The sequence below is a fragment of the Microcebus murinus genome, chromosome 6 (genome assembly GCF_040939455.1).
Source record: "Microcebus murinus isolate Inina chromosome 6, M.murinus_Inina_mat1.0, whole genome shotgun sequence".
NCBI classification, from domain to species: Eukaryota; Metazoa; Chordata; class Mammalia; order Primates; family Cheirogaleidae; genus Microcebus; species Microcebus murinus.
This window is the reverse complement of record NC_134109.1, coordinates 99310338-99331497: the sequence shown is the minus strand read 5'-3', so window position 1 is coordinate 99331497 and position 21160 is coordinate 99310338. Positions and strand designations below refer to the sequence as shown.

Sequence of the window (21160 nt, the reverse complement as noted above, 5' to 3'; positions counted from 1 at the left end):
GTTTTCTGGCAGCAGAGTTCTTGGCGTGAGTGTGTACGCTGAGAATGAGTTGAAAATTGCAGTGCGTGTAGCAGCCAGCATGAGGCCAGTGCCATGTGGCCACAAGCCACACCCCACCTGGACAGAGGCTGCAGGAACAGAAAAGAGCCCATCGCTGTCACCCCTGACATTGGTTGTCTGGGTGCCCACACCTGTTGCACCTCTGTCTCTCACACATCACGAAGACAGGAGGCTGCTCAGACAGCGTTCCCAGCTGTGCAAGAAGGGGACACCAGCCGTCACCTGCTGGGGGAGGACCCTATGAACAGGGCAGAAAACAGGTTTCTTTCTCAACAAGTGATCCCAAGCGGAACCCATCTCACAAAGGAGAACTAGAAACTAGGAGGGTGCGTTTCACACCTGAGCAAGTGAGCTCATGTTCCACCTCTTTTTTGAGGGGGAAAAAAGCATATGGGGAGATTAAGGCGCTCACTTCCCCCGGAGAGGAACAGGCACGAAACAGGTGTTGAGAGTCCAGCCCTGCAGACGTGTGAAGGCCTGCTCCGGGCCAGGCCTTGTGGGACGTGCAGGGGAGAATGCCACGTAGTCCTCGTCTTCAGGGAGATGGTAGGGGAGGGATAGACAGGTGTGCAAAATCTCTTAGATAAATACTGAAACAGAAGAACACAGAGGTCCCATGACCCAAGCAAGGGCACTGTTACTTAGCCAAAGTCAAACTTTGGGCAATGACTTAAGCTCAGTTTTCATCTATAAAATGGGGCAATTCTGGCCTTACTTACCCCATAGAGTTATACGGTAAAGATGGTGATGATGATGATGGAGCAGCAGGAGGAGGAAGAGAAAAGGCTTTCTTTTAGACCCTGCTGCCCTGAAGGGTCTGTGACTGGTCCCCAAGGACGAGCTTCCCTGTGTGGTTCCTGCTGCAGACGGCTGACCACTCCCCGGCCAGCCCCGGGAGCGCCAGTGCCCTGTGCCCTCATCCCCAAAGCTACTTCCCACTGGGCACCTCATTACATGCCCAGAAGCTGCCTGGCGTGAGTAACCTCTCTGACTCGTTCCAACTCAGCTGATACAGAGGGTGAAGGTGCTTAGTCCTAGTATTCTTACTGCATTCCAGAGCTTAAGAGCCAGAAGGAACATTCCAGAACATAGTGCCCAACCCTCCCATTTGTATGAAGGGCACTGGAGGCTCCAGCAGGGAACATGACCTGCTCTTGTCACTCATGGAGCTGGTGGGACAGCTGCCGCAGGACCTTGTTCTCTGGACTCTCCTGTTCCAACATAGCTGCTGCTTTTCCCAAAAAAGGTTTTGCCAGCACTGACTCTATTGCCTTTAGTATTCTTAGTCTTTCCTGCCCCCAGATACCTAGTTTGGCCCTAATTTCCAATAAAGGATATTTAGGGCAAAATCAAAAAGGAAAATTCCTCCTGATAACTTTTTCCCAAGCTCTCCGTTCTTTTGGGTCTTCCATTGTTTGGGAAATGAAGTTTTCTAAATGCCCGTTACGCATGTGACCCTGCTCACTCACAACGTGGGTTCACAGAGAAGAAAATGAGGGGTGCCCTGTCTTCAAGGAGCTCTTGCTTCGTTATCACAGAAGTGCCCTCTTGATGAAACCTTTTTGAACTTCTGCTCTGAGAAAAGAAAGTCCTTCTAACCTCGTCCGCCTTAGTTGTGTGTGCAAGGAGAAATCTCACTGCTACATCTCTTTGCTCCCTGAGTTTTCCCCATTCCTGCCCGGCTGGGCGCACCCATCCCGCCGGCTGTGGGTGCAGGCAGCCGGTGAGCACCGACAAGGCTGGTGACCTCGCCTGGGAAGTCTTGCTGCTCTGTGCTGGGCTTTCCCTAACCCTTGGGGTTTACTCGAGGCCTTGCGATTGCTTCACTCTGCCCCTGCTGCCCCTAACGAATTCGGTTTTGCTGCCAGCTGACTCACTGTCTCACTCCCATTGGCCCCTGGGGCGCCTGCTTTGGTGTCCTTCAGCCCCCGCTTCCCAGTCGCCATGTTGGTGCCGTCCTGTCGCTTTGGGTCCAGGTCTTTGAGGCCTTGAAAATAAAAACAGTGTGGCTCAGTGGAGGCTCTGGCACACACAGGTGGGAAAACCGGTGTCCAGCGAAAGGTTGGGCTGGAGATTCCCAAATCCCTTCATGTTCTGACGTTTCTGAAAAGGCATATCCAAAGGTTGACAGCCTGAAAAATTAGTAAGGTTCCGCCGTGTGGAACCTTAGACGTAGAGGAGCTAAGCCTGCCACCAACTCCTTGTAGCATTTTAAATGAGCGTGAGCGCCGCTTCTGATTACTGATTAGCAATTCCAATTACTTCAGATTCCTCCCACACTCAGATGAGGTCCCCGAGGAGAGAACAAGGTGTAGAGGCGTGGGATTCTGTGGGGCCGGTGTGAACACTCGGGCTCTTGCGAAACAGCGCTGTTATCTGTGCAAGAGGGGGTGTTCCTTCCCCTCTGCTCCGGTCAACACCCTTCCTTGTGTGGAAACTCATAGGAGTGGACCCCAGAAACACAGCTGGATTCTCAACGCTGGCAGAGCCCACAGAGCACCCTGCTTCTTCCCTCACGAGCTGTGACATGCCAATTATTTGCTTTTCTGAAGAAACCTCAGCCTGAAAATCTGTTTAATTACTGTGGGAGCTAATCTTTTAAACATAGATTTACATTCTTTAAAGACTTTTCCCTGTGGGAGTAGGAAAGTTTATCTGAACATTGGCTGTTTATTTTCCTTTCCAGAGGGGGGACTGCTCTCTGGTAGTTAGCAAGGAGCTTGAGCCCTGGAGGATTCTTTTTTAAAAATCTGTTGCTCCTCACTGACGGTTTGTCAATTATGTTGTAATAATTAGTTTATAGTGTTGTCATACTTTCCCCCAGCTTACACCCTACACTTCACTCTGTCATTCCAGGCCTGTAATTATCTGACATTTTTCAAGTATCCCTATCGGGCTGGGTTCCATACTTCCCCTGGATTTGGGTGTCAAGAGACAAAGTCCTCAGGGGCTTCCCATCAGAAGGATCGTACTTGGAAACCCACCAGCCTGGAAGACCCACTTGGAGCTGTGATCAGTCAGACACTAATTTTTCCAACTTGAGGCAGCCCAGCAGATTCATGAAATTCTTCCCCGCTGGAATGCCAGCTTGGGTGAGCAGGGGCTCCGCTGTGTTAAAACTGGCAGCTCCAAGAGCCAGAGCAATTCCTGGCTCATAACAGGTGCTCAATAAGCAGATGCTAAATTGCTCAAAGCCAACAAGTCCTCACGTGGAGAAGATGTATGCCATGTCAACCGTGAACGAGGTACAAAATAAAGCAGGGCCTGGTGTACTCCACTCTCTGGCAGGGGCTGCTCTAGTCCTTCTTCCCCCAAATCACTTACAAGCAGGTGGTCTCGAGGTATTTGCTGGGCCTAATTCTGTAGGCCGAGATCTCTGGGCCTTGAACATTTACCTCTGGGGAATTGAGAAAAGAGGAGAAAAGGAGTAATTATGGTGAACCCAGAATTAGAAGGTAAGGAAAACCCCTTGGTGGAAAACTGACTAAATCTTGACCTTGAATCTCTCCTTCCAGGTCCTGATGGGGAGAAGAGCTGGTCCAAGAAGTACCCGTCCTGTGGGGGCCTGCTGCAGTCCCCCATAGACCTGCACGGCGACATCCTCCAGTACGATGCTAGCCTCACACCCCTCGAGTTCCAAGGCTACAATGTGTCTGCCGACCAGGTGTTTCTCCTCGCCAACAACGGCCACTCAGGTGAGGGCGAGACCTCAGAGGCCTGAGGGGTAGGTCTGAGCTTCCCTCGGCTCCCCGGCCTGCCCTTTCCATCTGGCAAGGAGGGGGCTCCACCGTGGCACCCAGGGGCCTTTGAGGGAGGCCTGGACCACTCTCTCCAGGGGATGCTGGAGGCCCTGGGGGTGGTCCTGCCAGGGCAGCTCATCTCAGAAGCAGCATATCTCTTCGGAGCAGGGAGGAGCCAGCCCTGAGCACCATGGCCCCTTGGCTGTGCTGCTGAAGTGAATTGTGGGCCATCATGAACTACTCAAAGGACCACGCAGTTCAGTGGGGGTGGGGGCGCCCAGGCATTGGAGTCAGATAGACCCGGATTTGTATCCTGTCTTAAAGACTTATGAGCCATGAGTCTGTAGGTGAGACCTGTAACCTCCCTGAGCTTCCACCCGGAAAATGGAGTGGTTTTTTTTTTGTTTGTTTTTGTTTTGAGACAGAGTCTCACTCTGTTGCCCAGGCTAGAGTGAGTGCCGTGGCATCAGCCTAGCTCACAGCAACCTCAAACTCCTGGGCTCAAGCGATCCTCCTGCCTCAGCCTCCCAAGTAGCTGGGACTACAGGCATGTGCCACCATGCCTGGCTAATTTTTTCTATTTTTGGTAGAGACAGGATCTCACTCTTGCTCAGGCTGTCTTGAACTCCTGAGCTCAAATGATCCACCCACCTCATCCTCCCAGAGTGCTAGGATTACAGGCATGAGCCACCATGCCTGGCCAAAATGGAGTTAGCGATGGGTACTGTGAAGATGCCAGATTGTGTGTGTCGGGGGTCTGGCATATAGTACATGCTTCATAAACAGCAAGTGTTGTTGTGGTTGCTGTTGCATAATTCTAAAGTCTGGAAGGTACTTCACTAAAGGTTTTATCACAGAAATGTTAATAAAAATCCATCCCTTGGTCCAGTGTTAGTGTTCCTGGCATCATTTTCCCAAGGGAACCGAGAAGGGCTGGTGCCACTGGAGTTGCTTTGGAGAAATGGGCACATTCTCCCGGAAAGAGCCCAAGTTTCTGACCTTCAGGCTGCCTCTCTCTGCCTTGCACCTGGCTGCATCTGCCTGTCCCCAGCGCGGGCCACGGCAGGGTTGCCTACCTGAGTGCTCTGTGGCAGCGCTCGGCTGGCAAGATCTTTGAAAGCCGCCCCTCTACTCCCCACAGTGAAGCTGAACCTGCCCCTGGACATGCACATCCAGGGCCTCCCGTCCCGCTACACCGCCACGCAGCTGCACCTGCACTGGGGGGACCAGAATGACCCCCACGGCTCCGAACACACTGTCAGTGGGAAGCACTTCGCCGCCGAGGTGAGTGAGGTGGCCAGTCTGGCAGAGGCTGCCTGGCTGTGCCTGTCTGTCCCCCTGCTGCCTGGCAGGTGCACAGATAAGATCAGAGCTAGGTTGGGCTCCCTCCTAGCTTTCCTCCCTACCTCTGGCCCTGTCCCCGGCACAGAAGGCTGCAGCCAGTCCAGCCAGCCAGCAGCTCATCTGCAGCGTTCTGGCTCCTTTCTTCTCTTGAACATGCTGAGTTTGTCTCTGTGTCTTTTCCTGAGCGGCCCTGCTGTGAAGGCAGTGCTCCCAGGGTGGCAGGCAGGATGCCCCTTTTCTAGACATCCTATCTGTGCAGATAAAGATTTTGTCGCTGCTGACTCATACTGGGCTCATTGCTTTCCCTAACTTCCTAGTCTTTCTTTAAATGTCATGTTGTCTGCGTGTGTCTTTCCCATCCCATCCTTCCTTTCTCTCAGCATGGGTTGTGTTTTGGAGCATGGGGACACGGGTCCAGGGCCACTCTTCTACCTGGCCACAAGTCAAGGGATGACTGGCATCATAATGTGTAGGGCATCATGGCAATCAGAGACTCACTGAGGACAGCTCGGGGTGTCCGCCCAGCATTGGATTATATCACCCTGAGGTGTCAACCCAAAATGCCAAAAGACAATGAGAAGGGGCCATAGCATTGTTCCTGTACAAGTTGGGGATGGGGCGGCGGGGAGGGTATTAGGGTGTTCCATTTCTGAGCTCCCACAGCACTGAACTGTGGCTCTGAAAGTTGACAGGGAAATACAAGGAGATGAGCACTGCCGGCTGATCAGCCGGGGGAGCCCACGTAAATGACGACATGACCAATCTCCTCTGTGCATAACTGCCGAACTGCTTGATGTCTCCGACTAATTACAGGTCTAGCTGCAAGTGTGCAGGGATTTGGCCAAATGGGATGGCACTACCGGAGGTTCACGTATTTCAGAGCAGGCCCTTCCCTGAAGCTCAAGAACTGCAATTTCTTTCAGGCTAATTGCAATGTTGAGGCTTCTTCCCCCATGGGGAATAAAGTAGGGTATAGGTTGGGAGAGTTTATGCATTTAAAAATATTTCTAGTTGTAGTGTTTGCTATTATGTCACATCATCAGGCCAAGGGTGTGGTTGAGATGGATCATAAATGCCAATACTAGAGAAAAGACATCAGGGTGACCCTAAAGTGGTGGATTCTCTATGGAGGGTTCTTGAAAGTATAGCAGCTCTCCTGGATGGACTCTGGATAAGAAGACTCTATCGTAATCTCCTAACCCAAGGAATCCCTAACTAGGAATTCCTTGGTTTAGGCTTCAGTTCCTCTTTTTTTTTTTTTTTTTTTTTTTTTTTTTGAGACAGAGTCTCGCTTTGTTGCCCAGGCTAGAGTGAGTGCCGTGGCGTCAGCCTAGCTCAGAGCAACCTCAAACTCCTGGGCTCAAGCAATCCTACTGCCTCAGCCTCCTGAGTAGCTGGGACTACAGGCATGCGCCACCATGCCTGGCTAATTTTTTTCTATATATATTAGTTGGCCAATTAATTTCTTTCTATTTATAGTAGAGATGGGATCTGGCTCTTGCTCAGGCTGGTTTCGAACTCCTGATCTTGAGCAATCCGCCTGCCTCAGCCTCCCAGATTGCTAGGATTACAGGTGTGAGCCACCATGCCTGGCCTCACTTCCTCTTGGTTTAAGTAAGAAAGTGCTCACATAGACCATAAGCAGTAAAAAGAAATCAGGACCTAGGACTTTGGGGGTTTTATCCACATGGAGTTCAGCTCTTTTTCTCAGAGCAATGCCAGGCCAAGATGGTGTGAGCAACGTGACAGGCCATGTCCTTTATGGGGAAGACAGTGAGCAGAGACCCTGAGCCATCCTTAATAGATGCCCACCTAAAGGAATAATTTGATATGATTTTCAAAAATTAGAAAAGTTCAAAATGGGGACATTAAGCTGTATTCAATGAAATATGCGTGAATTCTATTTATAAACACATGAGATTGGAAAAGATGAATAAAAAGAAAAAAAAGAAATAGATATAAAATTTCAATATGTCATAGTCTCATGGGCAAAAAATCAACACAAATGCATGTGTTGTATAGGTAGATCTATGAATAAGGTTTTTTGAAGGCCAGGTGACACCACCTTTAGGATTAAAAATTAGGTTAAACGTTGTCAGAATTAGTCACAACAGTGGTCTTAATGCATAGATAGGCGTTTTAAACCCAAGATTTCTCAAAAACTTCTTTTCCCTACCTTAATAATGACAAAGAATTTCTTCTTTGGAAAAAATGAGTTTAGAATTTTATTTTGTAAAGATGAAAGTCTATATTCATGGAGTAACATTCTTGTTTTCGTGGTCTCGTAAAATATGGCTGATCAAACCTTTATGAAAGCCACACTGTGATTTTTCTGCAACTGAGGGATAAATGCGTGTCCGGTGCCGAATACAGTTATGATCAAGTTCCAGCAGGAGGTCTCATGCCCCACCCCCACTGCTTCCAGATCAAGTGCAGAGGAACGGGGCTGAGGCTGGGGAAGCCACGTGAAACCATTTGGCCCCAGCCTCCAGAATAAGTAGGAAAAATCAGAGTGGAGAAGTGCTCCAAGGTACCCAGGCTTTTTCATGGCTAGTGTAAAAGTTCATTCATTCATTCACTCATTCACTCATATCTCTCGTGCGCCTGGTACCTTCCAGGCACCGTGGGAGACGCTGGGACTCAGTGAGTGGATCGAATAGACACGTGTGCGTTGGTGGAGTTTGCAGTCTAGAGAGGACTAAGGGAGAAGGGAGAACTGGAGGTGCCCGGAGGGGAGGATCTGAGAGACCTGGTCTAGCTCACGGGCGTGGAGGGGATAGGGGCCTGCCCTCCCAGTTGGATTCAAGTCTGCTGCAGAGGCGCAAGCTTCCCACGGGGCGCTGGGCCGCTGATGGGCATCCCATCTCCCTCCACAGCTGCACATCGTCCATTACAACTCGGACCTGTATCCGAACGCCAGCGTCGCCAGCAACAAGTCAGAAGGCCTCGCTGTGCTCGCGGTTCTCATCGAGGTAAGAGATGTTCCAAAGGTTGTTTCGTGAGATCTGAAGCAAGGATGAGATCGGGATTTGAGATTTGTTCCACGCACATCTGTTGGTAACAAGCTGCTCCCGGACGGGCAGAGTCTTGCCTCCAGAGCAGGGGCTTCTCCCCATGGTGCTCCTTCTCTCTTGGCCTAGAGGCAGCACTCTCTATGGCTGGGCAGCAGAAATGGCTCATGTCCTTTGTGACGTTGGAAAAACGAGCCCCAGTCCCCAGCCTTGTTGCATAAGCCAGGGAACGGCCCAGTTGGACAAGTCCTGCGGGGGAAAGGGGCTCATGCTGCCCCCTCAGATGCCTGAACGCCTGACACGACTCCTCCTGTCCAAGCTCCAGCCCATATATTGACCCTGAATGAATTCTCTCTTTAATCCCAGGAAAAGGGAATGTCTTTTGATTGGTTTGCATTGTTTTTTTTCCTAAAGAGGCAGCGTGTACCTCATTTCCCAACATGCTAACTTGTGTGACTTGGCTTCTGTGTACTCAGAGCTCCCTTAAGTTCTGGCTGAGACAAACCGCTAGTTGTGTGGCCTTCAGGCTGTCATCTAGATCATCAGGAACATGCACCATACCCTGTACTGGGATGTTCAAACCCGATGCCTTAAGCTGAAAACGGGACATCCTGACATGCAAGGCCAGGACCATTATACTAACGCCCTACAGCCTAGTGATCCACCTTAATTGTCTAGTAAGGCAGCTCCTTCAGGCAGGACTTCAGCAGTGGTGGCTGCACACCCCCAGCCTTGCCCTCTGATAGCAAGTGTCAATCCTAGCTCAGCCTGCACGCTCTGTCCCAGTTCAACCTGCCCGGTCTCTGTTGCAGATGGGCTCCTTCAATCCATCCTACGACAAGATCTTCAGTCACCTTCAGCATGTAAAGTACAAAGGTGAGGGCCCTTGGATGCTTCTTCACTGTCTTCAGGAGAAGGATGCAGAAAAACAAATGCAAGGGCTGGGTGCGGTTTGTGTTCCCCAGGTTAAAGGCCTCAGGTTGGGTAGAATGGCCCTGGCAGGGGTTAGTTCAAGTTTCTAGGCTCAGTCACTTTGCTCAAGGGCACTGCTGCCCTAAGGAGTGAGGCTGATACTATCACAACGTGTCTCTCCAGGCCAGGAAGTGCTCATCCCAGGCTTCAACATTGAAGAACTGCTTCCCGAGAGGCCCGCCGAGTACTACCGCTACAGGGGGTCCCTGACCACACCTCCTTGCAACCCCACCGTGATCTGGACGGTTTTCCGAAACCCTGTGCACATCTCCCAGGAGCAGGTAACTGTCGTGCCTGACTCAGCCAGAGTCCAGGTGGCACCTTAGTCCCCACCATAACCCGTATCATAATCTATGACTTGATCTCACCTAGAGCTTCATTGGCAGCTATTTGAAACCTCTCCAAGTATTCCTGAAAGCACTGCAGAAATTCCAAGCTGGGCTTGAAAAGAGCAGCTATCAAGTCAAACTAGGAAAATGAATACATGTCTCCCAGGTCCTTAAACAGGAGCTGTAAAGCTGCATTTGCTAATATATCCCTCTTTGGCTAGATGGTATTCCCTCCCCAGGCAGGAGAAAGCCTGGTTCCTTTGGGGGGGGGTGCGGAATAAAGGTAGCATCAGGTTAAATCACCTAACAAATGGGGGTGTTGGGATTGCAGCGATGAGTGTGTGAGGGTCCCTGCCCTCAAGAAGCCCACGGTCTAGTGCAAACTGGGGAACGAAATCCTTAGCAACCATCTCTAAGCTTCTCATTTCATAGGGGAGGGAAGTAAGGGGTAGAAGCTTGTGGGATCACCCTCTTGTTAATGATGAAGCTGAGACCCGAAGTCAGGTTATCTGAGTTCCAAGTCACCACTCGTCCCTCCCTCTACTCCACAGCCTAAATACATAAGAAAAATGACTCCCCACGAGATGGGGCCAGGGCCAGCGCTGCGCACTGGCTCACACACCCCACCCAGTGTCATGAGTCCTGGGCAGCCCTCGCTGTTGCTCCTTCTCCTTATTGTGAGCTTCTGGTCTGAGTCCCGTAGATAAATGGCAGCAGGTAGGCGGACGAGAATGAGGACATGGCGAATCAAGAGATGCAATGTGTGGAGAGGTAGCACATCCTAACCCAGAAACCGCCTTGGAAACCGGTTATATCATCTATGTGGGTGCACGAAAGTGTCACAGTCAGATAACCTGTGAAACACCTACCTCCCTGCTTTTTTCCTTCTGATGTGACCATCAGAATAAGTCCCAGGGCCCTCTGGTTTAGAGTTGAGTTCCAATTCAGGTTCATGAGAGGAAGGCAATCGCCATGAGAGGCCTCCCTCCATGCAGAGCAGATTCCAGGCGCAGTCAGGATCTGGCAGCACGGCCCTCGGGCCCTGGGAAGACAGACTTGGTGCTGGCCGGCACCCCACCACCCACACCTGGGGAGGGGAGCAGTTCTCTGGCTTTCCCGCTGCTTTCTAATGTCTCCCACCCAGCACCACAGGGGCTGGTTCCAGAGGCTTCTCCCAGGTGCAAGAGGCGAGAGCTGGCCTCTCTTCCCCAAGGGAGGCCAGGCAAGGATTATCACTCTGCCCCTGGGGGTGTTTCTGCTCTTCCCTCAGCTGCTGGCTCTGGAGACGGCTCTGTACTGCACACGCATGGACGACCCTGCCCCCAAAGAAATGGTCAAGAACTTCCGGCAGGTGCAGAAGTTCGACGAGAGGTTGGTGTACATCTCCTTCCAGCAAGGTAAGGAGCTGCAGTGTATGGGGGAAGTCCAGCTCTGGTACTGCTGCCCGTAGCAGGTGGGCTAAGAACCTGGCTGCCATGGGACCCAGGGAGCCTCATGGAGCTAGGTGTGGGGGTCACTCAGGGCTCCCCTCGCTGCTCTCTACTTGCCTGAGCTTTTGTGGAGAAGCGCAAGCTGGGGCTTTCAAGCACAGGGACCAGAGCCGTCTTTATGCCTGGAGTCCCCCACAGGTGGGGAAAGGAGGATGTTCTTGGGGACTTCTCTGCTCTGGACAATGATCCCCTCTCCTGAGACACATGATAGGGACCTGCTCATGAGAACAGACTTCTAACTTCCCACCCAAGGCTTTCTTGGCGTCAAAGGCTGTAGCCACCCCACCTTAGGCCCGACCAGGGATGTTCCTTTGTTAGTTGTAGAACAGCAGGCATAGGCCACGTCTGTGGCCACGGTGGCTCATGGCCTAATGTAGCAGGGCCCATTAGGGAAGAAAGCCCCCTTGTTACCTGCCTTTTTGTTGAATCTCCTTGGAGCTTGCATAAGCACAGGCACGTTCGTTCCAAATTGAGCAAAGCTTCACAGTTTGGCCTATTCCTAATGATGTGAGTTCTTGGTTCTTCCTTTGAAACCTGTAACCATAAGCCCCAGGATACTGGCGGTTGTCCTTGCTTACACTGGAGCCTGAATCAGCACTGCTGGACGCCAGGAGCCAGGGGAAGGGAGAGGGAGCATTCTTGGGGCCCACACCCTTCTTCCAACTTCATTTTCTCATGGTAGGTTCTTGATCGGTTCCCGGCATGGGAATCTTGAGTGTTCAGAAGCATAGCAGATCTGTGGAAGTCCCATTTCGCACTCTAATATCACTTGTGTATCAAACTGGCCAGGTGTTCACGTAGAAAGATAACCTATTAACCCACTCATCAGAGAATCTGCTCTCCTCCGCTCACCTGGTGCACTGTTTTTATTCCTTTCTTGTGAGATTATAACTATCGCCTACTAAACTTAGTTGAGCATGTGAAGATTGTATGTCAAGGCCCTTTCCAGAAAATTTGAGAAACGTGCCTTTCTGGATTGACCTGTACATACACGCAGAATTAGTGTCCTATCACTTAATTGAGAACTGCCCAAGAATTTGTCTTTGGTGTTCTCCTCTCCAGATACCATTCGTTAAGGTAATTTCCCTCTTTTCCCTTAGTTTCTCCATCTGAAAACTGAAACGGTGACCATTAGCCTTCCTAAAAATTGAGACTCTATATGATGGTGACTGTCAACTTCTTTTCTAGGAAATGACCAGTCACACAGAGTTATCCCTTTGTATCTATTCTGGATCCAACATTCTCTCTTCTCATTCTTCTAAATGGAGTATATAGTATTCAAGGGTTAAACGGAACTACTTCAACTCTTAAATAAAATAAGAACCATAAAAACTCTGCCAGGAGATAAGGGAATTTGTCCACATATATCAGGTAGCATTTTGCATGTGCTTCAAGGACTTCATTTTCAGCCCTGTTCTCTGAGCTGGTCTGTGCACATCCCTGGGAACAGGGGAACAAATACTCTCCCCATAGTCAGGAGACCTCCAAGTTCAAGGCCTTGCTTTGTTTTCTCTTGGCTATATCATGTGGACAAATGATGCCCCTTCTTTGGCCTGGGTTTCCTCAGCCATAAAATGCCAGGTTGGACTGGGTGACATAACCTCCTCTCGGCGCTCATATGTTATGATTCTAAGAGAACACTAACAACTGCCAATCCTGACTTTACGTTGCAGGGACAGTGTTTGAGGGCAATTACGGAGGATCAGAAGAAACCGTGCAGGATCTTGAGTCTGACATCAAAAGTAACCCCTATTTGTAATGATGGACTGTGGCGTTGGGAATAATTAGCCATCTTCTTAGACCGGCTCAGGTCTAAGCAGCTGCTTGTGGAGTGGGGTGCAGTGGAGAGCTTCCGCAGGCTCCTCCAGTCTGGCTGGGGGAGCTGGAGGGGCCCCTAGGCAGAAGCACGTAGACCAACTCCCAGCTGGGAAACCAAGATCAAAGCCCAAATGCAGCTTTGCCAACTGCCGCTCCTGCATGGCGTGCCCAGGGCTGCTGCCTCACCCAGGCTGGGCCCAGCTGGCTGCTGGGAGTGAGGCTCCATGGCAGTTCAAGGCAAACCTGTTCATTTGGAGGCTGATTATAGAAACTTGGCCAGAATTCTCCCCTCCGTCTTACTTCCCAAAGACACAGGCAGCAAACAAGGCTGCGTCCCCACGAGCTATGAGGAGGGAGTCCCAACGGGGTGAAGCCCCGAATCTCCTCTGCCCAAGGCCTGCATCCACGAGGGCCTCCCCCCCCAGCTGGGAGCTGGCCCCAGACTGTCACATGCTGTTTCGGGTTTATGGTGTGAGACTGTTTGTCAGAGTGAGCCGTGAGCAATTTGGGCTCACTTATTTGTTGACTCTTCCACTGAGGCATGTTTGTAATTATGGTTTGGCTTATTCTGGATTTTCTCTGCAAGTTAATAAGAACTGTGGAGTCAGAAAATTCTGCCAGGAGAAAAGTAACGTTAAGGAAATCCTCTAGGAGAGAACCTGTGTAGACTTTGGCGGAGGACCTGAGGTTGAACCAAACTGGGACAATTGGGACTGAATTGTTTAACTGGACCCTGCTATTTTCCTAGACTCCGCGTAGAAAAGGAGCGCAGGACCTGGTTTCTATCTTTAAGGGGTCTATAATCAGGGCTGCAACTTAGCCCTGGGGCAGAGTGTCTCAACCTCGGCACTACTGACGTCTTGAGCAGGATAATTCTTACGGTGGGGGCCCGTCCTGTGCTCCGTGTCATTGGCAGCGTCCTTGGTCTCTACCCACTAGCTGCCAGCTGCGTCTCCCCAGTGGTGACAGCCAAAAATGTCTCCAGGGGAGGAGAGGCACAGTTGCCCCAGGGATTGTACAATGACGCTCCTAGGCCCAGAACTGAATTTTTTTCACTCATACCATAGGATTCTAGAGTTTTTCTATCACATAGGCGCCCTGTTCTTTATTCTTTTATGGCCTGAGACTTTCAGTCTGGTGATGGTTACCCCGAAACATTAAGTCGAAGTTACTGAGGTAGACACGAACAAACCCAAGAAAAACCTTGTTCCCTACCCTCCCTCAGAATCTGAGTGTATGTTCTTTTTTATGTCATGGGTGAGCCTACGTACGAGAAGTGGCATGAGAGAAAACTACGCACCCTTAGGAGAAGTACACAAATCCCGTTATCCGGGGTCCAGATGCCTCTGAAGTTGCAACTTTCCTCAGAATCCCTCATCACTTTTCTTCTCCCTCCCTTTCCTACAAGATTTTCCTCTCTTGTATGTCCTGCTTCTTGTTGCCCTTGGTTAAAATGCCCACTCTTTAGAGGAAGGTGAAAGTCACGCCAGGCTCTTTGTTCAGCTCTTAAAAAGTGCTTCTTCCCAGTGGCGCGGGAGGAGGATTTGAGCTGAAGGAGGAAACAAGACTCACTGTGCTCAAGGTGGGATCCTGGGCCAGTGGAGGTTTAGCAGGAAGTCAGGCGCTCTGAGCGGGGGCGGGGAGACACGGCAGAGGCAGGGGTGCATTGCAGGGACCAAGGCTTAGGGCTCTGGCCCAATTCTTGGTTCCTTGGTGTTGACCTGCTCCTAGCCAGTGACACCACCACGGTGTCCAGTTGGGGACAGGTGATAAAGCAAGAGCCCATCAAATCCAAATACTAATATCATCTAATCCGATTTGCATCATGTTAGGGCAAGGGTAACTTGAGGGACAAAAGGAAGCCAAGAAGTTTCTATAATCATGTCTGTAGTGGGCTTGCTCTGAGCAGCTGCATGTCGCCTGCCACAGAGCCCAGAGCCAGGCGAGGCACGCTCAGACGAGAGCACGGGGTGGCCGGAGGGAGGGCAGGTCTGTGGACAGCCCGACTAGAACCTGCTTGACCCTAGTGGCCCGGGCAGTTGTATAAAACCTTAGAGGGGGAGAGGGAGGGAGCGAGAGAGAGAAGGAAATCTGACATAGCTAAGATGGCTAATTATCTAACCTTTGGGGACTGGAATATGTGTGTTACAGTTATTGACCTTGTGTTTCTTAAAGTTTCTATTTATAAATAAAAGCTATGAGATGGAAGAGTATCATCAATTCTCCTAAAGTATCCAAGTGAGTAACCACAGGAGTCCCTAGACCCGGATCAGGGGACCAAACAGTCAGGGGCAATGTCAACGGTGGTTAGAAGTGAAGTCCTAGTCCCTTCAACACGGCACATGTTTCCTGAGCACGGCCTGAGTTATGTGCTCTGGGGGACAGAAAACCCCACCTCGGGGGTCATCCTGGCACAGAGCAGGCCATGTTCAGGAAAGATGGCAGGAAACGGGGCCAGGCAGAGGGCCGGACCCATCCTGGGTGAGGGACTCACATCGTTTTCCCACAGCCCCAACCCCACCCTCTCGACCATAGCCTCCCCCAGACTGCAGGGCCTCCCTAACGTGGCAGGCCCTTCCAAGTGTACACACTAGTCCCTGTGTCTGGGATGCTCCTCACTCTTCCACCTGGAAAATTCTTTCAAGACCCAACTCTAACCATGTCCTCCTGGAAGTCTTCCCCAACCCCCCGGAGGCGACTTACTGTCTGCAGAAGCACCCTTCACCTCTGTTACGCACTCGGCACGCACAGAGCAATTGCTCCTGCAGCAACAACAAGAGAGAAAAAGAACAATACATACATATCACACACACACTACCAGCTCCTTAAGGGCAGGGGCGACTGACACCCTGCTCATGTCCCTGCTCATTGTGAGCCTGTTGCAAGAACGTCCCTGACTGGTCTCCCATCCCCCCGACCGGCATCTTCTCTGCAGAAGGACTTACACGTAAGCCTGGACAGCTGTCAAATTTTAGCCTTACTCAGTCTCATTTGTCCCTGTTCTCAATTTGCTGACAGTGTTAAAAATCAACCCATTTGTTTAACAAAATTTAAAGACCAGAACTTGGCTGTCACGTTTTGAAGGCACCTGGAGACGCTGTCGTGCTTTCTGACGCTCTGGCCGGATGGGGGTGGAAGGCCCCCGTCCCACCCCCCATTCCTTCAGCACAGATAGCCCGGGCCACCGAAGGCAGCCTGGGGACTAAGCGCCCAGTGCTGGCCTTGTGGCCCACCCCTGCTGCTCCAGGGTTTAGGGCACTCAGGGCCATGCGGCTTTCTGCTCCAGGCCTGCATTCCTGCAATCTGGTGACAAAGCCCTTAGTCCCTGCCACGGTTGTATAAAACCAGGTCCCTCGTCTAATCTGGTGGCATCTTTTTGGCAGATTTCTTTGTAGAAATTACTTCTTTATTAGGTTGCATAGAGTTAATAAGGAAAACTCCCCGGTTAAATATGTCCTCTCAAGATAGTTCTGCTCTGTGGCTACTGAGGGCGTCTTCCTTGCTTTTCTTACCAAAGCCTCATCCAAAGAGAATACTAGCATTGCAGTTACTTGACTCCATGACTTTTTTTTTTAAGTATAATAGTGGGAGTTTTTACCATGCTAAACTGGATTTCATTTATTTATTTATTTATTTTGAGGCAGGGTCTTGCTCTCCTGCCCAGGGTAGGGCACAGTGGCAAGATCACAGCTCACTGCAACCTTGAACTCCTGGGCTCAAGCAATCCTCTCACCTCAGCCTCCCAAGTAGCTAGGACTATAGGCATGTGCCACCATGCACAGCTGATTTTTTAATTTTTTGTAGAGATAGGGTCTTGCTATATTGCCCAGGCTGGTCTCGAACTGCTGGCTTCAAGTGATCCTTCTGCCTCGGCCTCCCAAAGTGCTGGGATTACAGGCTTGAGCCACCGCGCCCATATCATTTTATGTATTTAAACTATCAAACCACTGATAAACCTAAACTCTCCCGGCCTCTTTTACAAGACTAGAGACTGCTCCAGACCCACATGCGTACGTATGTTACCGCTATGTAACATGCCATCTACAAAAATAGTCGGTACTTTAAAATAGTAATTTGAAAGAAAAAGGATTGTGTTCCACAATCAGAATTTCAAATAGAGCTAGAAAATACTAGACTGTTGTTCCAGGAACCCCAAGGTGTGTAAACCAGGTGCTTGTTCCTCCTGCTGGACTTTTCTGTGTTTGTACTTGAGGCTTCAGAAGACCTCAAAAGCCGTTAACCAGCCTCCCTCGGCCCAGCAAGATGCCAGCGGAAGACGCAGCCCCCGGGGCCAGCCAGAACAGGTAGTGGCGAGGCCCCTGTGGCAGGCAGCTCGCCCACCTCCTCCAGGTGTCTGTCCCTTCCTGGGCGGGGTGTACCCCCTCTTGCCAGCCAGCTGGGGAGCCCCCTCCGTTGAGTTCTCATTCAGCGGCTCTCGTGGACCACCGCTGTCAACCGGCCTGCCTCTGTTTCCCCCGTCTGTCCTGTTGTTCTCCCGTGGGAACTGCTTGTCTTGTTCTCTGTTCAGAAACAAGCCATTTCTTTGTTTGATCTGAAAATAAATCTGGCTGGCCCTGCACCATCTTTGATGCAGTTCGAGGCTCTGCTGGGAAACAGGCTTTGGCTTCTCTCTCTCTCGGGCTCTCATTTCCCGTCCACCCCGACAGTTCATTCTCCCGGTGCCCTGGAAGTCTCACTGCTTTCCCCTCTCCCTTTAGTTAGCAGGTGCGTAGGCATCTGCCTCCAACAGGACCCCAGCCCATCTCTGCAGAGAAGCCCTGCTTCCGTGGGGGCTGGCGCTGTCTCGCCTGGCCGGGACAGCGTGCCGCCAACATCTTCCCGCCCTGGGCGTCGTGGGGTGGTGCAACTGCTAAGCAGCAACCTTGCCGCCACGCCTCTTCCTTAGTGGCTTGTGATCCTGGCTTGCTCAGTCAAGCTGCTTCATTTTTGCTGCATCAAAGTCTTAGCTGAAAAGCATCTGTCCCTGTCTCTGGGGCTCTCTCCTTGTCTTCGTGGCTATTTGGTCTCATTTCATGGTTTCCAAGGAGAGGCGATTTAGGCCCTGAAAAGTGGTTATCTAGGAGCGAAGAGTCCAGGGCACAGAAACGGATTAAAGGATGCTGTGTTTGCAGGGCCTGTAGCTCAGGGGCACTGCACGGTACGTGGGCGAATCTAGACTGTCCCTCCAGAGAAGCCCTGTGCTCTTGAGAACGGTCCCATCCTGGGGGCTTGCTCTCCACAGACTCTGCTCAGCCCTCTGCGGCCACAGCATGAAGGGCCCCTCCCCCAGCCCTGGACTGGGGCTGCTCGGCCGTCTTGGGGCCTGGGTGGCTCTCAGGGTATTTGAGGTGACTGTGAAAGAGACGACTTTAGAAGCCATCGGTTTACTCGGCTTCGCCGAGCGGCCAGGCCCACTAGCAGTAGTCTTCATGTGGCAAGACCTGGTTTGGCGCCACAAGCATCTGCAGCTTTGGGGACAAAGAACAAAGGTGTATTTCATCAAAAGGCTTGGAAGAGAAACCAGGACTAGGTTTTAATGTGTTTGTTTTTTTAAGATCCCAAGGACCAAGTCTCTGGGTGCCTTTAAAAAACAATCAATAAGCCCTAATACCAGGTTACACGGTGCAGAGGCCACATGCCGCGCAGGGAACACAGCGTGTGCTGTCCACACACCTGTGAAGCTCTCCCCAGGTGGAGGCTCCTGTCGCGAGCGCCTCCCGAGCTACAGATGGGTCCTTGTGTTCAGGTTATGAGAAGAGAATCTGGCCAGAGGATCCATGCTCTTTGCCACTTGGGAGGCCACTTGGGTGGCTGGCAGAGCAGGAAGAACAGGCCGCCCTGTCCTTGGGGACAGCTCTTCTCCATGCCTGCTCTGCTCACTGTCACAGCAGCCCGGGGTCACCGGGGGAAGCCAGACCAGGAATCCCCAGGGGCCAGACTCAGACCAGGGAGGCTTTGCAGGCTCAGTGTGAGCGTGCAGAAGAGGACGGTAGGGAAAGGACACGGCTGGACTCACACCACAGGGCGGGAGAAGGGGGGTGAGCAAAACCTGCAGCCTCAGGTCTGGTTTCCAGGGTGTCCAGTGCCCCAAGGTGAGTCGCTGGCCCCCTGCTGGTATCTCACACTTGGCCAGGGCCCTCCCAGGGTCTCAGTCACCACACTGGGCTCTGTGGGCACTGGCTTTTCTGTGTGTCAAGCTGGGTGGCCACCCTCTGTACAGCTCTGGCTTCCAATGTGAGTTAGAACAGTTACCCCTATTACACAGATATGTACATGCTAGAAGTTTCAACTGAGATCAGAAAACCAGCAGACAAAAGGGTATGTTTAAACAGAGGCTTTCTTTAGACAGAGGAGCTGACTGAGGGAATGGGGAATAGTTCTAAGAACCTGGAAGGAGCAGGCTGGGGGGACCCAGGAGAGACTTCAGGACCGGGCTCCTCTCTTCACTCATGAATTCACACATGAGCTTCACCAGGAAGATGTCCCGAAGGCCTACTGCGGGATTTTACCCTGGACAGCTGGGCACTAGTCGGCCCTACTGAGCACTCCTAATTCACCCCCTTTGTCCCCGAGAGTAACTCGCTGGGAGGAGCCATAATCCTCTGCGTCCATGTAGCCGAGAAGGGAGCCTGGGATGGTGGAGGAGTTTGTCTAGTAGGACCAAACTCAAAATAGAACCAAACTACGATCACAGACTGGATGGGGTGGGGACAAGTCTGGTGACAGGCTCCTGGCTGAGGAAGAGGAGCAGGTCCCAGCAAAGTACACAATGGCCTGCCCAAGTAGTCTCTGATGCTTACCCTTCCTCACCTTCCCTCATTGGCTATGTTGTATTAAACCTCGCAGTCTTTCCCTGGCAAAGAGACTGCGTGAGGAAGGAGCATTGGAAGGGGGGACAGAGTATGAATTCCCTGGGTGGCTCCCTCAGGCAGTCACCTGAACCAGACCTTCTGGATAAGCCCCATACCACCCACGAAATGAAAGAATAGAGCATCTCTGAACATGCTGGTCAAATCCAGCATCGTTTGACTCTAGATTAATTTTCAATCTTTTCCTCCTCCCTTTTAAGTGGAAATACTTACCGGCACAGGACTGAGTCTGGGTACGTGGCCAGCTGGCCGGCTGTGCATGCTGCAGCTGGGGGGTCACTGTGATTCTGGGTGTGATCTGGGCCTGTGATCCTGCCAGCCCATCCTCTCTGCTTCTCTGTGCTGTCGCTGTGGCTCCTGGTCCCCTCCTTGCTATGGGTCTTACCCTGGAGTTGCTCTCTGATTCAAAGATGAACTGCCAATCGAATGTTCCTCTAAGGAAAGACCTAATCACTCTACAGCATGTGTATATTCCAAGAGCCTGTCTAAGACCTTCTGTTGATTCCAGTGGGAGGCCATTGCCTGAAAACATGCCGGAGCCCAGTGTGGAGGTCAGGTGACTGGCCATGTGACCTTGGCAATGGGCTACTGGTTGTTTGGGACTGCTTAGGACTGTGTAATGGAACTGACAGAGACATCCCAATGGGCCTTAAAGCCAGCAGGCAAAGATGGAACGAGTGTTCATTCTGTAGCTCAGGGTTTATGGAAGTGTGGTTCATGGACCTGTGCATCAACGTCAGCCGGACGTGTGTGGTGAAATGCAGGTTCCAGGGCCCCACACCAAAGAGATTGAATCTGAGTTGCTGAGAGTTGGGCTCAAAAAATAATCTACATTTTGAACAAGCTCTTCAGTTGACCCTTGTGCAAGTTTGAGAGCCCCTGCTGGAAAACCACTACAATTTGCAAATGGCCCCCTCTGACTGCTCCAGCCAGTTCCACTAACCCAAAGACCAGAATCTAAGAGCAGAGATGGGGAAATTATGCCTCTCTGTGGATGATTATGTAGCTGGGATGTGATTTCACCCCCATGTGTGGGATGCGATGAGGGCAAGGGAGGAGTGTAACGTGTGCCCACTGCCTCTTCACCAGGCATCATCCTCTCGGTGGCCCTGGCTGGCGTTCTTGGCATCTGTGTTATCCTGGCAGTGTCCATTTGGCTTTTCAGAAGGAAGAAGAGGTGAGTGAGGTGGTTTGGGTTCCAAGTGGGAGTGGGCAGCTTCTGTGTCCATGACGACTGGTCTGTCTGGGCAGGCAGCATCGCAGAATGGAGAGCCCCTGTCACCTGCACCAACACTGACCCTAGGAGTGCAGTTCCTCAAACTCCCCTCCCCAGCCTCCTTTGCCCGAGACGCTGGTTGTTCCAGGGTCACCGTGCTCAGACTTGGAGGGGTGCGGGCCAGCTGCTGCTACTCTATGACTTCAGATAGTCCCTTGATTTGGGGTCTATGCCTAAACACAAGCAGGAAGGCTATCTTTTTACTATGATCTTTACATCTGGGTTTTCTTCTATGAATCCAGAAAGAAAGA

The 21160-nt window shown here is 51.5% G+C and overlaps 1 protein-coding gene across 3 annotated transcripts in view; it reads left to right on the top strand.

The window, feature by feature from the left end:
• Nucleotides 1-21160, top strand: part of CA12 (carbonic anhydrase 12) — a 56404-nt gene that overhangs the window by 30236 nt on the left and 5008 nt on the right. For 2 of the 3 annotated variants that reach the window (XM_012758696.3, XM_012758695.3), the window contains exons 3-9: nucleotides 3576-3755; nucleotides 4942-5084; nucleotides 8021-8116; nucleotides 8968-9031; nucleotides 9251-9408; nucleotides 10727-10853; nucleotides 20723-20810. In XM_012758696.3, coding sequence (XP_012614150.1) covers nucleotides 3576-3755; nucleotides 4942-5084; nucleotides 8021-8116; nucleotides 8968-9031; nucleotides 9251-9408; nucleotides 10727-10853; nucleotides 20723-20810 — 856 coding nt within the window. Of the gene's footprint in view, nucleotides 1-3575; nucleotides 3756-4941; nucleotides 5085-8020; nucleotides 8117-8967; nucleotides 9032-9250; nucleotides 9409-10726; nucleotides 10854-19833; nucleotides 19867-20722; nucleotides 20811-21160 lie in introns of all 3 variants that reach the window. The other variant, XM_012758694.3, reaches the window with a different exon arrangement.